Here is an 18335-nt window from a genome sequence, read left to right as displayed (position 1 = left end):
CAGTCAAACCCAGGCTTCCCTTTCCAGATGTCAAGCAAGCCAGACCATCACAACAGGCGCTTCAGACCAGGATGGGGGCACTTTGCTGGACAAATGCGTGCAAGGATTGTGGACTCAGGACCAACTTCCTGCACATCAACCTAAAAGAAATGCTGGCAGTAAAACTGGCAATCCAAAAGTTCAGACCATTTCTCAAAGAGGGCCAGTTGATGATAAGGACAGACAACACCACAGTCATGTGGTACATCAACAAACAGGGAGGCACTCATTCATACCCCTATGCAGAATGACTTTGGAGCTGTGGACCCTGGCACTCAGCTACAACATCCAGTTACAGGCAATATTTGTACCAGGAAAGCAAAAACTCTAGCAGACATATTAAGCAAAACCCAAATCAGATGCCGAATGGACCTGCACCGGACATCTTCAAGACCATCTCAAAGAAATGGGGAATGCCTCAGATAGATCTATTGCATCACCTCACAATCACCCACTCAAAAAATTCTGCACAAGGAGATTCCACCCACTAGCATGGAAAGTGGATTCCCTCGCCTTCTGCTGGAAAGGCCTAACAGCATATGCATTCCCCCTCTTCCCCTTTATACACAAGGTACTACTAAAATCAAGGAAGAACATCCAAGGATAATCCTGATAGCTCCCAACCGCCCAAGACAACACTGGTACCACTGCTGAGGAGCATGTCTCGAAAAATGTGGCCAATACCCTGATGCCTTTGATGTTAACTCAGAACAACTACAGCACATACATCCAAACCTAAAACCTTTCAGCTGACTGCATGGAACATCACATAGCAGCAGCTAAACAGAACTTTCCCAAAAAGTTAAAGACATTATTCTTGAAGCACGCAGACCTTCAACAAGAAGAAACTATGCTGGAAAATGGAAAAGGTTTGTCATTTGGAGTTCTGAAAGAGGAAAAGATGTGTCAAACATAGATATGCCTAACATTCTGGAGTATCTGGCGAACTTCTCATTCAGGCCTGTCCTACTCCTCCATCAAGATACATGCATCAGCTATTTCAGCAGAATACAGCTTTGATCCACCTGTTTTTTCGCACTCTTTGCTCAGGCAGTTCCTCAGAGGAATCAAGAATGTAAAACCTCCAAGGAAACCACCTTTCCAGCTTGGGACTTAAACTTTGTGCTAGAAAAGTTGACACTATCACCCTTTGAACCAGCAGCAACAGCAGACCTACAACACCTGTCATGGAAAACTGCTTTCCTACTGGCAATTACTTCAGCAAGGAGGGTTTCAGAACTACAGGCCTTAATGGCAGTGCAACCCTTCCTAATCTTCCACCAAGATAGAGTGTCCATGAGGACTAATCCTACATTTATGCCTAAGGTGGTATCCAGAGTGTCTTTAAACCAGGCAATCCACCTACCTACCTTCTTTCCCAACCCACAAAACAGAGGGAAAGAATACTGCATACTTGGATGTACATAGACAGCTACGCTACTACTTGGACAGAACCAAAGCAAAAAGACTGACCAACTTTTTGTAGCCTATGCAACAGGAAGGGAAGGAAAAGCTATTTCCAAACAGACAATCTCCAAATGGATAGGAAATTGCATACGTTTCTCCTTCCATGGAAAACCAATTCCACAGAACATAAGACCTCATTCTACAAGGGCAACAGCCACTACCACAGCCTTCTTACGGTGGCTCAAACATTATTGAGGGGTACTTGGACCTCCGTGCATACATTTGCCAAGCATTATAATTTGCCTCTATATTCCAGATCCCGAGCAGGGTTTGCCACTGCTGACTGCAAGGGATCCTAACCACCATAATCTACCCTTTTTCCTCCTCCCTAGTTGGGCCCTTTTTGGGTAAAATTCTTTTCCCAAAAACCTACTATCCTTTAACATAGCTCGTCTTTGGAACTCACTCCCACCATCCATTACGTACCATCTCTAATCTTTATTCGCTCAAAAATCTCTTCATACTCATCTTACGTCCCAATGGGAATGCTCTTGTTCCCATCCATCATAAAAATATGGAACCCTTCATCCTTCATCCTCCATTCATTCACTTCCTACTCAACAAAGCCTATATACTTATTACTTTCTTCAAATCTAACCTCACTATACAACAATATAATCCTACCTCTTAATGCCCTAACTCACCTCTCATTTTTTGTACTTTATCTAATATTTCGCATTTTTGAATGTACCTCAAATGCAAAAGTAATGGCTGTATTCTCTTTTATGTTGTATAAGTAGCTTAGCTCTGTTGTTTTCACCTTGTCTCTTAGTTTGCATTAAGAGCTTTTTCAAGTGTATGTACATATTCTGTATGTCTGTTCTTTTTTGGAGCTTTTCTCCCCAGGACTCCATTGAAAACGGGTTCTTTTAGGCCCAATGGACTATCCTGGTAAACCAACTGCAAATAAATAAATAAATAAATAAATTTTGCCATTTCTCTTCTTCAGAGCCTGGGGTTTACAATAAGCTTCAAAAAGTATTCTCAAACTCCTTCTCAGGACTATGATTTTCTGGGTTGCAGGATTTGGATGATGACTTTGCTGGCATCCCTGCCTCCTCCCAAGGCCTTGACTCTCATCTCCCTCTTTCAAACTTTTCTTCCTCTGGCTTCCATTACAACCAGGGAGTTTCTGAGAACTCTGGGTTTCATGGTATCCACCATCCATATGCTCCCTCTGGCCAAACTTCATATGGGGAAATTTCAGTGGTTCCTGAAGTCAGTTTGGCTTCAGCATGCTCATCCCCTAGAATTTGTAGTTCCTCTTCTACCTTATCTCAAGAAGGAAATCCACTGGAGATCCAGCAGTTTCCTTAAATCTAGGGCTCCTTTTTCATCCCCCTCTTCCCTCTCAGGAGCTGTTCACAGACACTTGAGATATAGGATGGGGAGCAGCTTTTGGCTCCGTAAAGGTGCAGGGGGTGTGGTCACCTCTTCAACAGAAGGAGCACATCAATATCAAAGAGATGAGATCCCTTCTGCTGGCTCTTCAGGCTTTTTATCCTCTTTTCTCCCTGGGGCCTCTCAAGGTGTTTACAGACAACACCACAGTGATGTGATATGTAAACAAACAGGGAGGAACAAGATCTTATCTTCTTTGTCGGTTGGCACTCTTGGTATGGGATATTGCTGTCCATTGTCAGGTGCTTGCTCAGGCAGTTTTCATTCCCTGAGGTCAAAACATTTTGGCAGATACTCTGAGTGGGTCCTTAACTCAATCCCACAAATGGATGATTCACAATGAATTGTTTCTGAACATTGTCCACCAGTTGGGTACTCCTTAAATAGACCTATTTCCCCCCTCTGAACAGACAACTTCCTGTTTTGTGCCAGAGTTCCAGGTCCTCCGTTCTGGAAGGTGGACACCCCCCTTTTTCTTGGAAGAGGATGTTTCTTTATGCTTTCCCTCCCCTTCCCCTCATTCCAAAAGTCCTGTTCAAAATGAAACAGGATGCCCCCAAAATGTTGTTGGTGACTCCCTTTTGGCTGAGACAGCATTGGTTCCCTCTTCTTCTGCATTTAGCCAAGGGCAATTATGACAAGTTACCTCACAGGATGGACCTACTCATACAAGACAAGGGATCTCTCATCTATCCCTACTTGTCCACTCTTCAACTGACTCTGGGTAACAGGATTTTGATTCCACGTAGACACCTTTTTTTCTGAGGACGTGCTTAGGGTCCTGCAAGAGGCCAGGAAACCCAGTACTAGGAAGTCCTACTTATCCAAATCTGTTTGGTGTCTTTCTCGTAACTTTCTGTGGCTGTTCCTTTGGTTCTCTCTTATCTGTGTGAATTGCTCAATGCTGGGTTGGCATATTTTTCTGTTAAGGCCCACTTGTCAGCTATTGCTACTTGTCTGCCTTTATCTCCTCCATTAGCCTCTAGATTTGAGGCTAAGCAATTCCTAAAAGGCATCCTTTATATTAGGCCTCCCAAGAAGCTGTAGGATCTTAATTCTGTTTTGGAAAAACTGACTTAGGCTCCTTTTGAGCCTGCAGCTTCAGCTTCCTTGCTACATTGCTCGTGGAAGACTAATTTTGTTAGCCCTTACTTCTGCCAATTGGGTTTCTAAGCTTTAAACCGTTATGGCTTGCCCTCGGACGGGGTGTCCTTGTGTTCTGCTCCTTCCTTTATGCCCAAGGTGGTGAATGAGTTGTCATTTAATCATACTATTCATTTGCCCATTTTTTTTCCCTTCCCACAGTCTGTCAATGAGAAGGTGCTGCACACGTTGGATGTGCATAGACAACTCAGATTTTATTTGGATAAGACTATTAGGAACTCTGAACAGCTCTTTATTTCCTTTCATCCCAGGTCCCTGGGATTAGCTGTATCCAAGCAAACTATTTCTTCTTGGATCTCAAAAGCCATTTCTTTTTGTTATTCCTTTCATGGTAAGAGCCTTCCTTATTCTGTGAAGGCTCATTTTACTAGGGCTGTGGCTTCTGGTGCTTTTTTCAAGGGTTTGGACACTAACTCTATTCATGAGGCAGCTACCTGGACTTCTCTACATACATTTACCAAGCACTACAAGTTGGATGGAATCTCCAGAGCTAGAGCTGGTTTTGCTAGAGCCATCTTCATGGTTTCCTATAGGGTTCTGCTGAACTTCCTCCTCCCAAGTTCCTTCTTGAGCTTTGGCACTCTCCCTAATGTAATGAATACTGCAGCAGTGATGTGGAAGGACGTGGTACAGTTGTGTAAAATCTTACCATAACGGCAGATGTCCTTCTCTTCACTGTTGTAGTATTCACTCCCTCCCTCCACCCCTGGTCCATTTCTCTTTTGGAAGTACTGATTACCTCTTTTTTTCTTGCTTTGGCATTCCTAGTGGGACTCTCAGTTCTGAGGATTGTAAATCCAACATCACCTTTATGTCCTATGCTACGTGAGGAGCATGTGTGAGACATACGGCGTACCTTAAGGCAACGTATTTGGTATACTGGGTGGATGTCGGGCCGCCCTTGGAAGGGGTTCCCTAATGTAAAGAATATTGCAACAGTGAAGAGAAGAGCATCTACCATTCTGGTAAGATTTTACACAACTGTACTTTTCCAGGGTCTCTAGATGGCCCACCTTTGTACAGAGGAAGAACTGTTGCTGTTCTCCATTCATTAGGCACAAAGCCTGTTTGGAGGCAGCAGTTGAATAGCAATTCCAGAGGGCCTGATGGGTCATATTTCTTGCTGTTTAGAAGGCATTCTGGGATATCGTCTGGGTCCATTGATGCAGTGTTCTTGGTTTTAGAGAGAGCATTAAGGACCTGTTCCCTACTGATAGCAGGAGGAGTTGTATTTGGTGGTATTTCCTGAGGGAAGGTTGAGGTTGAAAGAGGGGTAAAGCTGAAGCTGAATTTGTTGGCCAGTACATTTGCTATATCTTCTGTCAAAAGCCATTTCTTTTTGTTATTCCTTTCATGGTAAGAGCCTTCCTTATTCTGTGAAGGCTCATTTTACTAGGGCTGTGGCTTCTGGTGCTTTTTTCAAGGGTTTGGACACTAACTCTATTCATGAGGCAGCTACCTGGACTTCTCTACATACATTTACCAAGCACTACAAGTTGGATGGAATCTCCAGAGCTAGAGCTGGTTTTGCTAGAGCCATCTTCATGGTTTCCTATAGGGTTCTGCTGAACTTCCTCCTCCCAAGTTCCTTCTTGAGCTTTGGCACTCTCCCTAATGTAATGAATACTGCAGCAGTGATGTGGAAGGACGTGGTACAGTTGTGTAAAATCTTACCATAACGGCAGATGTCCTTCTCTTCACTGTTGTAGTATTCACTCCCTCCCTCCACCCCTGGTCCATTTCTCTTTTGGAAGTACTGATTACCTCTTTTTTTCTTGCTTTGGCATTTCTGCTGGAGCTCCCAGTTCTGAGGATTGTAAATCCAGCATCACCTTTATGTCCTATGCTACGTGAGGAGCATGCGTGAGACATACGGCATACCTTAAGGCAACGTATTTGGTATACTGGGTGGATGTCGTGCCGCTCTTGGAAGGGGTTCCCTAATGTAAAGAATATTGCAACAGTGAAGAGAAGAGCATCTACCATTATGGTAAGATTTTACACAACGCTACTTTTCCAGGGTCTCTAGATGGCCCACCTTTGTACAGAGGAAGAACTGTTGCTGTTCTCCATTCATTAGGCACAAAGCCTGTTTGGAGGCAGCAGTTGAATAGCAATTCCAGAGGGCCTGATGGGTCATATTTCTTGCTGTTTAGAAGGCATTCTGGGATATCGTCTGGGTCCATTGATGCAGTGTTCTTGGTTTTAGAGAGAGCATTAAGGACCTGTTCCCTACTGATAGCAGGAGGAGTTGTATTTGGTGGTATTTCCTGAGGGAAGGTTGAGGTTGAAAGAGGGGTAAAGCTGGAGCTGAATTTGTTGGCCAGTACGTTTGCTATATCTTCTGTCAAAAGCCATTTCTTTTTGTTATTCCTTTCATGGTAAGAGCCTTCCTTATTCTGTGAAGGCTCATTTTACTAGGGCTGTGGCTTCTGGTGCTTTTTTCAAGGGTTTGGACACTAACTCTATTCATGAGGCAGCTACCTGGACTTCTCTACATACATTTACCAAGCACTACAAGTTGGATGGAATCTCCAGAGCTAGAGCTGGTTTTGCTAGAGCCATCTTCATGGTTTCCTATAGGGTTCTGCTGAACTTCCTCCTCCCAAGTTCCTTCTTGAGCTTTGGTACTCTCCCTAATGTAATGAATACTGCAGCAGTGATGTGGAAGGACGTGGTACAGTTGTGTAAAATTTTAGTATAGCTGGCTCCATTTACAATCAGCTCTGCAGACATTTTTGTGTGTTGCTTTTGAGGTTGCGGACATAGCTAAAGAATGCCTTGTACTTGTCCTTGGCCTTGGAGGCCAAATTTACCTCAACTTTAGCTTTGGTAGACTTTAACTGTCCTCTGAGTTGTTTGTTTAGTTTGATGAGAGTAATTTTATCCTGCTGGGTGCTGCACCTCCTAATTCTCACCATGATTTTCTTCCTTCTGTTATACATCCACCAGGGTGGCTTGTTTTTTTGTGTTAGTTCTGTACTTTTTCCTGGTGGGCACAGCTGGCTCTATGCTTCTGCATAGGCAGCAGTGTTCTCAGGGTTTATGGGGGCTTAAAATTGTGTGAGGTTATCACTTAATAGTAGGAAGTTAGCCTTAGAGTAGTTCCTGAATATTCCAGGGTTAGATGGGGGTCCAAGTTTTATTTTTACTTTAGAGGACTTTAAACCATGTCTCAGTGACCGCACAGATGCCAGCATTCTCTAGGGTGAAGAGAGCTGCTAGGGAGTGGAGTTTTTTGTTTAGACTCCTGGCGTTGAGCAGTAATACCTTTAGATTTTCTTGGTTTTTGATGTGTTAAGTCAGAAGTACTTTCAGTTTGGCATTGCCTAGAAAAGGCACTATGTTTCAGCTAAGCCTAGAGAGGAGAAGCACAGACCATCTCTGGCAAAGCAGCATGGTCTTTTAACCATCTCCTTCCATGCTGACAGATATTGCTCCCCCTTAAAATGACATCAGAAACTAAGCCAATTATTAAAGTCCTTCTCATACCTCGCCTGCCTCCTCATTGGCATCTTTTGATGGAGTCAGGAAGTTAAAAGATGTCACCATCCCTGGCTGAGGACCCAACATTTGAGGAGTTAGTCAGTCCCTTGGGTTCCATCTTGGTTGGGGTTTGCAGACACTATTATGGACAAGGAGAAAGTCCAGGAGCCTAGTGGTTTTGGAAATTCCTGACCACGTTTTGAGTGTTGCATCACTACTTATGGTTAAATCCTAGATTAAGGAGAAATCTAGGTATTTTAGCAAATCTGCAGTGATGTCCTATAGGTTATAAGGGAAATATTTGCCCCCTAAAGGCTGCACATTTCTAGACTGTGTCCCCTTGGTTGCAACATTAGTAGTGGTCCATCAGCTCACGAAGAGCAGAAGACCTTGTAGCACCTTAGTGAGTTGCCTGCTGGGCAGTGGTCTTAGAGTTTAAAGTGGTTTGGCAAGAAGATGCAGTCCACAGCAATCTTTGACTTGTGAGCTTCAAAATGCACTGCACTCATGACCCAGTAATAGGGCAGGCTGCTCCAAGAGATAGGTTTGCTTAGAATCACTTCCAAAGTTACAGACCAGGATGCAGATCATGAAAACATTCTGAGATGCAGGAAGTCTGTGACAGTCCCTGCAGTCCCTGTTTCTCATCATACAAACCAGTGCCAGTGTTTTCGGGTTGTTTAGTATCATGCTTGGTTGTGTTATATGAGCTTCCCAGTGGGATGCAGACTGATGTTGAATGCCCACTTCCTGGGGACTCAGTTCTTCAGCCTATAGAATGTTCAGCATATTTTCTTGTAGTTAAAGGAGTAGGATTAGGAACTAAACATCATAGAGCTATAAAAGACAGTGACCATTGGAATAACCAGCATGCAATCTTTTTGAAAGAGGTAAATATTTGCATACTCCAAGAATAGGGTTGACACCTTTTCAAATGCCCAAAGTGGGACATTTTTGGTACAAACGTCAGATTTTGCAGGGTGAAATATACCCACGGCCAGAGGACAGAACTTCACTTTTTTGCCTAAATAAAAGCTTATTCTTGTAGCAGTTTAGTTGCTTATTCTGTTTCTTATAACATTTAGGTGTTTCAGATACAGAATATCTGTGTTATGCAACTATTACATAAAAGAATCATTTTTGTCCTAAAATCTCAGGACATTTGCCATTTTTTCAATTTTTTTGCAGGGCACAACTGCCCAAAGAGGGACTGTCTCTCGCAAAGTGGGACAGGTGGTAACCCTATCCAAGAATGCCAGACCAATCCTAGGCCCAAACCCAAACAGGTTTATCTGGAATGTTCTGTAGTGTTATCAGAAACAACTTTGACTTGTAGCTTGTACTTTTGTTTTCCGGAGTACCCTTGCAGTTTGTTTTAGTTGATTTTCATAGCAGGCCTTGCAGTTTGCTTCAATTTTGTTAAGCTTTTCAATTTCTCCTTTTGTTTTTGCATAGTGTTTTGCGTTAGTTTTGTATATTGCATTTGCCATGGTTGCAGGGTCTGTTTCTAATACTGTGAAGGTGTGGAGAATGGAGCTCAGGAATACCATTTACATTAAATAGCTTGGGTTACAAGAATGCAGTCTATGTTTCAATCACACACACTTAAAACTGGCAGCTATCTGTTACTGATCAGCTAGATAAATTGAAAACATGAGTATTATTAAATTAAGCATGGATTTGTTACAGCCAAGGTGTTTGTTCTAGTTTTATTTTTATTTATTTTTGTTGTTTTCTTACATTGGATTTGACATAGCTGCAGGATCTGTAAATAATGGTTTGAAAGTACTGAGAACAGAGATAACAAAGGCCACTTCCCTGAGACATTTAAGTATAAGTTGCAAGAATGTAATCCTTTGGCATGATACTCAGACTTAGTATGCGCAGCTTTTCGTTGCTTTTAAGTTAAATAAATTGGAAAAATTGGAGCTTAAATAAAGTACATAATTCTGACAGCCTTTTGTTTCATAGCTTGCCCTATACACGTCCATGGTGCCCACATATGGTGCAGCTGCATTGTGTTCAGGCTTATCTAGCTCCACCATGTCTGATTGGGTTCATCTGGGCTGCCCAGTGAGATGTAGGCCAAGATGTTGAATTACTCCTGTTCAGGGCTTCAAGTCTATAGCAAAATTGATGTCCTGACTGGTCACTATTGCAGTATTCTTAATGGATTGTCACAGCTGACATCTGGACAGGGTGCCAAAACTTTACTTTCCCAGGATCTTACATCCCACTTGTGACCTCAGCTGATAAGCCTGGGTGTATATAGATAGATGTATGGGCGTAATTCCTCTGAATGTCTCACCACCAACTCAAGTACAGGTCTCATGCCCATTGGACTAGTCATTTGATCATCAGTACTGTTACTTCTAGTAAACAGATAAGAGCCCCTTTTGGGGAATCTTCCATTACCATTCTAAATTGCTTTACTTACTGGTATTAGATGTCAGCTAGAAGGGGTAAGTGCAGATGTGGTAGGCAAATCCCCTGCAAAGATTTGCATACCAATTGTCTCTTCTGCTTTGAAACAGAAAACAACTACATGGTGTGTTGCATTTTCCAGTTTTTTTTACCCAAGACATTGCAATCCTGTTTGTCCTTGTTCAATAGTTTTCTGGAGACGCAACATAAAAAATGCTTGCCCCGCTCCAAGATAGTGGATCCCACTTCCCCAGATGTACCTCTACTCTTAAGAAAAGGCTTAAAAGACCTAGGCTGGAGACTCAGTTGGGTCTTTCTGATTCCAACATATGCATTGAGGTTTCAGAACCTGCAGCATGTCCGATTCCATCTCAGATGCCCTCTACTGAAACCCAGCTGGAGGCTGGTTTGGTGTTAGAGGATCTTGTGACTGAGGAATTCACAGAAAAAGCTGAACTGTGAATTATCATCTCAGAGGGGCCAGGGTATATTCCCCAGGTACTAGTTAGGGAAGAGATCCCAGATAAACTTATTGAAGTACGTCAAGGATCTGAGCCACCATGGCTTGTTCAGGTGGACATCACACCAAAAAGGAAGTTCTAAAAAAACAAGCATATAACTTTTGCCCTTTGTCCCCCTCCTTGTAGAAAGAAAGCACGAATAGAATTTTCTCAAGGCTTAAACAAGGCCATTTTGGCCCGGAAACCACCATCCTTTTCATCCCAGCTCCCTCCCCCCAGTCTGCAACAGGTTGCTGTGGATTCATCTTCCTCTGAAGATGAAGAGGCTTCGTAGTATGAACATTTCCTGACCTTTTCATCTCAAAACCATTCTTCTGCCATATCCCTCCAGATGCTGGCAATTTAATTTCTCCAGACTCTTCTGTGGAAGAAGCTTTTTTGGAGAGACAACGAAGATAATGAAGCATTTTGAGTGGGAGTCTAGGCAGGTTACAGAGTTCCAGAAAAGATTCTCTTGGAAATGGACATCACAGCCCCTTTCCCAGCTCTTTCTGTTCTAGAGGCCTTCTTGGATATCTTTCAATCCACCTCTGCTGCCCCTGACTCGCAGCCCCCTGCATCCAAAAGGCCAGACGTATTATTCCTCAGTAATCTGAAGTTCCTGTGTGTGTGTGTGTGTGTGTGTGTGTGTGTGTGTGTGTGAATGTGCATGCATGCGCGTGCGTGCTTGTGTGTGTGTGTGTGTGTGTGTGTGTCTGTGTCTGTGTGCGCGCGCTCTTTCTTGACATTACAGAGAACCTTTTACACCACGTGGACAGTGTTATTACCATATTCTCCACACCAGACACTGCTGATGTCATCAGCTATATCTGATTTGTGAATATGCACTATTCCTACAAGGGTAGGGTCAGAGACTGGCCTGGAGGCCAGGCAGAAGTCACCTCATCCTATACAATCCAGATTACAGTGACATGGCTTCCAGTCTATCCACATATTTCATGGCATGGTTTGTAGGCCATTTGTTTTCTTGGTGAGAAACACCTATGAACTCTCTAGCTACTGTGTCTGGTGAGGAACATGCACAAGAGAGCATTATACTCATAGTGTTCTGATGAGGTTCGAGTACAGTGCTGTGACATAGACTTTCAATAATAGTGTGGTCATTTGGTGGTCAAAGTTCTCATTGTATCTCTTTGTATTCCCAGTGCTTGCTTCACTGAGTTTCTGTATAGCGGGACTGTTGTCAGTGCTGTAATTAGCAGGGGATTCCACTTTGCAGAAGGACAAACTAAAGGCACATTTTTGCATTTATTTGTAGATCATGTGGCTTTCTCAATGATCATTTGTCTGTGTTAGCCCCTCCTGTAATATATTATCATCATTGGTGGACTCAATGATTGCACCCAATATGCAAGAATCAGCAAGTGCAGAAAGCCATAAGCTGTATACTTTAGTCTGAAGTGTCGAGAAATAGACTGCAAACAGTAAAGCACCAAGCACAGATCCCTGGGGTCTACCAAAGTTGACAGCTCTACTGGTACAGGTTGATTCAGCAGCTTTCACAGTATTTATTCTGTCAGTGAGCCAATTGTTTACCAATCTAGTGACATAAGAGTTATTTCCCAGCTGGGTGAATTTGTCAATGATACCTGTGTAGGGGACTGTGTCCAAATCCTAGGCCAGATCAGGATATCCAGTATGCACTGTATTACTTTCCAAGCCAATCACAAGGAATCAGTGGTCTATGACAACATCACAGATCGCATGTCTCATCACATACACCTTCCTGACATGCCTGAACACACCGTCCACACAGACTGTGTTCCTGTAGAAGGGTGTACATCAACATGAGTCCATGTGAGTTGGGGGAGGGGGCATCACTCGATGCTTACATGTATAGACACATCCTGACTCTCCTCATCTGTGAGGTAGACCAAATTGTCATCATAGACCTTTTACTAAGTGGACACTAGTAATATCCCATTTGTGTGCAACAGACCTGTGTGTGTGTGTGTGTGTGTCCTGTGCCGACCCAACAGATTCAGTGGCAACTGTACCTTTCTCTTCCCTCCAAAGGACCAATCACAATATCAGTGTATTGCCAGGCCCCCACCCTTACTGCTGCACAGGTTAAAACAGCACTGTCCAAGGCCAAGAATACAGCTTCTATGGGACCTGTCAATATCCCTGGCTGTGTTCTACATGAACTACAGAGTGAACTGGCACCTCACCTGTGTGCCCTATTCAATCACAGCCTCACCTCAGGCTTTGTCTTTACCGAATGGCGCACTGCTACAGTCATCTCTTTCCACAAAGGAGGAGCGACTACAGACCCTGGGAACTATCGTCCCATTAGCCTGACTAGTCTGATATGCAAAGCTATGGAATGGATCATCATGGACCTAATAAAACAAGGATGTAGGGAATCTCCAAACTCTGGATCCCACACAGTTTGGTTTTGTGAAGGGTAGATCATGCCTGCTCAACTTGGTCGACTTCTTTGAGTTAAGTCACCAGAGCTGTGGATGAAGGCAAGGTGGTTCATACAGCCTACCTTGATCTGGCCAATGTCTTTGATACCATTCCCCACTCAGGAATCATAGAAAAACTCACTACGCTAGGCATCAGCCCGTGTCACTAGGTGGGTTGCAAACTGGCTCACAGACAGAACCCACTGTGGGAAAGTAGCTGACTCGAAGTCAGACTGCCAACCAGTCGCGAGTGGAATCCCACAGGGTTTGGTCCTGGGTCCTCTCCTGTTTGGTATCTACTTCTCTGAAGTCCAGGCCAACACGAAGGGACTCTGGCTGACAAAGTTTGCAGACGATTGTAAGTTGGGAGCTATTATTAACTCCCCAAGTGATGTTGACATCCTATGGAAAGGCCTCACTGAGACCAACGACTGGTGTCCAAACCATGGCCTTAAGCTCAATGCCAAAAAAATGTGTCATCTTCCTCTTTGGGAAAAACCCGGTTCCCATGAATTACCACATTGATAGTAGTCCACTGAACACAGAAGGCGTTATAAGAGAACTGGAAACACAGGTTGATAGCAACCTCTCTTTTGGTCACCACATTGGCACAGTGGTCAGAAAGTCCTTTGTGTGGCACATCTCATTACTAAGGGTTTTGCATCCAGGAAGAAGGAGATCATTGTCTCCCTCTACTCTTCCCTCATTAGACCAATCATCGAGTACAATGCCCCAATTGGCATGTACCTCATTAGACACCTGCAACAACTGGGGAGGTTGCAAAAGTACCTCACAAAGAGGATCCTAGGCCTTAAACACTTGTTCTATATGGACAGACTCAGAAACTATTCTGTGTCTCATATCACCAACTTAGAGGTGATTTCTGCTTGACTTACAAAGCCATATCTGACCCAACTCTGTTAGAAATGCTACATCTAAAGAAATCCCAATCCCTGCACACCATACACTCCAGAGACCTCAACCTCATTACCCCAATCAACAGAACGTGCTAGGGGGACAGGTTCAGAACCCAGAGACTGCCCATGCTATGGAATAGACTTCACATACATGTAAAATAGAGCACCTCACTGTCCTTTTTCAAGAGAAATCTTGATGAGTGGATGGGAAATAGAAAATTCACCCCGGGGATAACTCCAGTGGCTGTACTCAACTGAGGAACTGGGAACTAAGGTCGGGTGGCACGATGCCAGGGTAATCCTATGGGCTAGGCTTGTAAAGGCTCCAGGGCCATTAGGCTAATACACACCTATGAACCTAAGAGGTCATCAAGGACATGCACAATGACAGCACTATCATCCTTTTGAACTTGACAAGCCCAAGGCATTTGACACAAATCCACACTGAGATATTCACTCAACACTGTCAGATGTGGGGACACGACTGTATCACATACATGACATCGAAATATGTTTAAATGTGTGAAGTGAACCATGTGTCAGGTCCATATATCAGGGCTGTCTGCTGGGCCCTTTCCTGTCCATTGTTTAAGTCACAGACATCACAAATAGCATACACATCCAGTGTCCAAACAGCTGTTTGAAGGACTACAGATTGTGGACAATCATTGACTCCAACAGTGATATTAGCATAATACAAACCATATCAACACATACCAAAGATTTCTGCCACAGCCATGACAACACCTGCAGTGATGCAAAAAGATGGGGGGATTTGTTATGTCAGGAAAACAAACACACAACCCAAAGATAATGTAGACATCACACCCTATAATCAAACCAGTAGGTATGTACCTTGTGTCCTGGGGTAGATGGTATGTGGAATATACAACATCATGTGATCACACTACTGACTACTCCCTTGTATGTGACACAACTACTGAGTATGTGAAGGACATCCACATCATAAGTCATAATGCCTCCATAGTTCACAGCCTTCACACTGATAACAGAGTACAATGCACCCTTCTTCCTGTACCTCACTACACATCTTCCAGTAATGTGTAACTGAAGTGCATCACCTTTGCCACAGTGAGCTGTCGCACATCTTATTGGCCATACCTAGGTATTCTTTTTGTGGCATAAACATTATTGTCTGATGGCACAGAAACCCCGTCAAGGTGTTACACCAGATGCATGTGTGATACTTGTTCCAGTGATGAACACAGTACTTACAAAGTTTGATAGCATTAATGGCATGGGTAATATTTGTGACAGCGTGGATTGTGCCATATGTATATGCCATGCACACCAGGCAACTAGCCTGTATTGATTATAATGTCACATATAGATATAGTAGTGTTCCTCCTAACACCTCCAGCAGATGTAACAGTGTCAGGATGGTGTGTAGCGATTTTGAGTATTTGAATTTTCGTTCATGTGAGCGTTCGACTTTCTGATTTTTCGTCATTATAATATAAACCTGGTATTATTCTGATATTGTCCACAATTCTGCATGCTTCTTTAATGTTGTCCATTAACCTTTACGTGTGTCCCATTTGCTGGAGACCTCTGCTGAGATTACACTCATATTCAGGTAAATCAGTTTGCACAGGTTCACAAAATGCACCCTACCCCAATTGTATATACATCATCCCTGATAGATGTCCTCTGCATTGTTCATGTAAGGATGCTCATCTCACACAGACATCCACCCCATTGTTATGTCACTTTGTGTGACAGTCCCATCATACACATTTTCACTGTGCAGTCCCTACTGTACCCTATTGGTATGTGATTGGTGATGCTACAACCGTTTTCCCTTGACATTCCCTCATTTGCTATACATTAGGTTGTTTCACCTGTCCTCTTTCCCTGTGTTCATTCTTACATTTCATCTAAGTGTCCCTATTCAATATACACACTTCCCCAGAGTGTTATTTTACATGGCTGTCATGTACCCTTACAGATCATTTACACAACTTAAGTACAGAATGCCAGGAATGGAATTTCACAGTAATCTGCACTGTGGATGCACTGTCCTGTACTGTGTTTGGACCATATATTTAACAATCTTATTTCTCAACTATCAAGATTTTCACAGAATGTCCAGATTTTTACCTTTATATCTTTTGGTGTGTTCCTTATCAAATTTGTGGTTTTCTGTCATATCAGTGGGATGATCTCAGGACTGATGTGACTCTGGTTACATATATTTGAGTTTCAGACATCAAATCCTTCAGAATATATATCTTAACACAACCCCCTGGTTATTCTAGCACATTTCTAAAGAGCAATTATGTCAAATATGGTCCTATTTCTGGGACATGGTCCCCCCATTATGTTGGACTTTGTCCAAGTGTCTTGCAGTAAAAGATTTGAGAGCTATCTGTTAAGCCCTGGTGATCACTGTGGCACTCTGCGCAAAACCACAAACCTCGAGTGCTCCGATTTAAACAGGATTGCTGTTTGTATTCACCTACATGGTTTTCTGGCCGGCAATACTATTGCAAGCCACAAAACCTCACTTATTTACATTTAAACACAGTGAGCGTCATGAATATGCAGTGAGTGCTGCTACTCACCATGCATCACCACGCACACATGTAAACTCCATGTAGGCTTCACATGAAGCCTACACACAGTTTATTGAATCCCAGGGTTCATTTTTTATGTTTATATGTATAGAACATATTAGCTGAGTAGAAAAGCCAGTGTACTTGTATTGCATTAATACCAATATACACACTGCTTCCCTTGATATTTTATATGTCAAGGTTAAGGTGCCCTGCAGCCAGTGTCCAGTTATAGCTATGTTTGAATTCTACTTTTATCATTTTTTTCTGTTGTCCTCCATAAAAGTTGCTCAGTCTCTCACTCCTGTCTTTTACATTGCATTCCTGAATTTCATACATTTTTATTCTGCATGATTTATTAATAGGGCAGTTCTTGTGGTTAGCTACTCACAATTTCTCTGAAGTGGAAGTAATTTTCCATATTATTCTGACTAGGGTTGGGATTCAGCTTCTGCTGATATCCAGAGACATCAGGTCAGTTTCATACATCGTAAGTTGCTGTGTTGTAAAGTTACATTGAGTGCACTTTGCCAGTCTTGTAATATAATTGAGAGCAACCCTTTATCTGAGAATGGGCTAACTATTCAATTTCTTATTCAATTTCTCCATATTGGGCCACTGATAAAATTGTTGAGGTTTGAGTTTTGTTTTTCATTGTATCCCTGCAGTCTACACCCTGCAGTCTGTTTCCTGAAAGACCCTCTTTCTGGTAAAGATCAAGATTTCCAGAAGGATTTCAGCGTTCCCATGACTTGTGTGTACGGAATTGTATTTAGTGTTGCAGAAGGATGCAGTCTTTCTATAAATTAGAGCTTGTTTTTTCCCATCCAAGTTGTTGTCTGGGGTTTCCCTGTATAATTTCATTTCCCTTTTGTGGGGATTTCCAGATGTCCTAATTTAAGTTTCAACATTTCTTTTAACAGTCCACAACCAATGCAGGTGAAGAGTTTAGAAATGCTTTCATTACCTGTCTGACAGAACAGAGTGTAGTATTGCTTCATCCTGTAGCCCTGTATTATTTCTTCATTTTCCATTTTGCATACTGTGTAACCCTGAGTAAGTCACTTAGCAGACAGTACTCCTGTATCATTCCTGACAAGAAGCAGTCATGCCTAATGAGCTTAGCCTATTAACAGATTGATTATAAAACAGCTCCATGTGAATGAAAGGTGTAAATAAGACAGCATGTTATATGACTAACTGCTCTTGCTTATTGTTTGATTGAATGGTGTTTGATCTAATCTCCTCATGTAGGTGAAATCCAAACAAAAGAGAGTCAGGGCAACAGAAGACTACCGTGGGGAGAAGGCAGATGAACTTAGCTTCAGTAAAGGGGATGTTATTGTTGTCACTGCCGAGGAAGATGCACGCCGCTGGGTGAGTGACTATCTCTTTGCTTTTATTTAAGGGAACCTGACCCAACAATATAAGGAATTCCTACTTTCTGGTTTTGAGGAGAGGGAACATATACTGCCACTGTACTGCTGCCTTTTAAAGTTATGTTGGTGTCTACAGCCTAGCATGGGGCTTTTTTACACACAGTGCACTGTTTATGTTCCTCTGTTCAGGGATAGACTGTGGAGTGGATTCTGTCCTAGAGCTATACCACTACGTAGCTGAAGAGCTGGTCTAGAACATTTTCCAGAAAGAAAGCTAATAGCATGTTTACTTGTTATGATTATCAAACCTGCTGTGTTTTATACTTCTGTAATTATTGTTTACAGATTTGCTTCACACAGGTTTGTCTGTGAGGAGGAAGATAATGGATTTGTGAATTAAGGAGTGTCAGGTACTTGGTAATGATCTGCCTTACTGTCGGTGAAGTATGCATTAGAGTTGGTTATTCACGTTGCTTTGAATATTAGGAATTCTGACAATATGTATAAACAGTCCCGTATTTTGACTTTTTTTTTCAGCATTTGTTTATAG

At 42.7% G+C, this 18335-nt stretch overlaps 1 protein-coding gene across 2 annotated transcripts in view; it reads left to right on the top strand.

Annotated features, from left to right (window-relative positions):
- The window catches only part of LOC122792230 (arf-GAP with SH3 domain, ANK repeat and PH domain-containing protein 3-like), a 1314966-nt gene that overhangs the window by 1278776 nt on the left and 17855 nt on the right, over positions 1–18335 (top strand). For both annotated transcript variants that reach the window (XM_044059977.1, XM_044059976.1), the window contains exon 25: positions 17661–17783. In XM_044059977.1, the coding sequence (XP_043915912.1) occupies positions 17661–17783 (123 nt within the window). The remainder of the gene's footprint in view (positions 1–17660; positions 17784–18335) is intronic.

The sequence above is a fragment of the Protopterus annectens genome, chromosome 1.part2 (genome assembly GCF_019279795.1).
Source record: "Protopterus annectens isolate FY-2018-M chromosome 1.part2, PAN1.0, whole genome shotgun sequence".
Classification (NCBI taxonomy): Eukaryota; Metazoa; Chordata; order Ceratodontiformes; family Protopteridae; genus Protopterus; species Protopterus annectens.
Note: the sequence above shows the minus strand (reverse complement) of the source record. Positions and strands in the feature narration are given on the sequence as shown.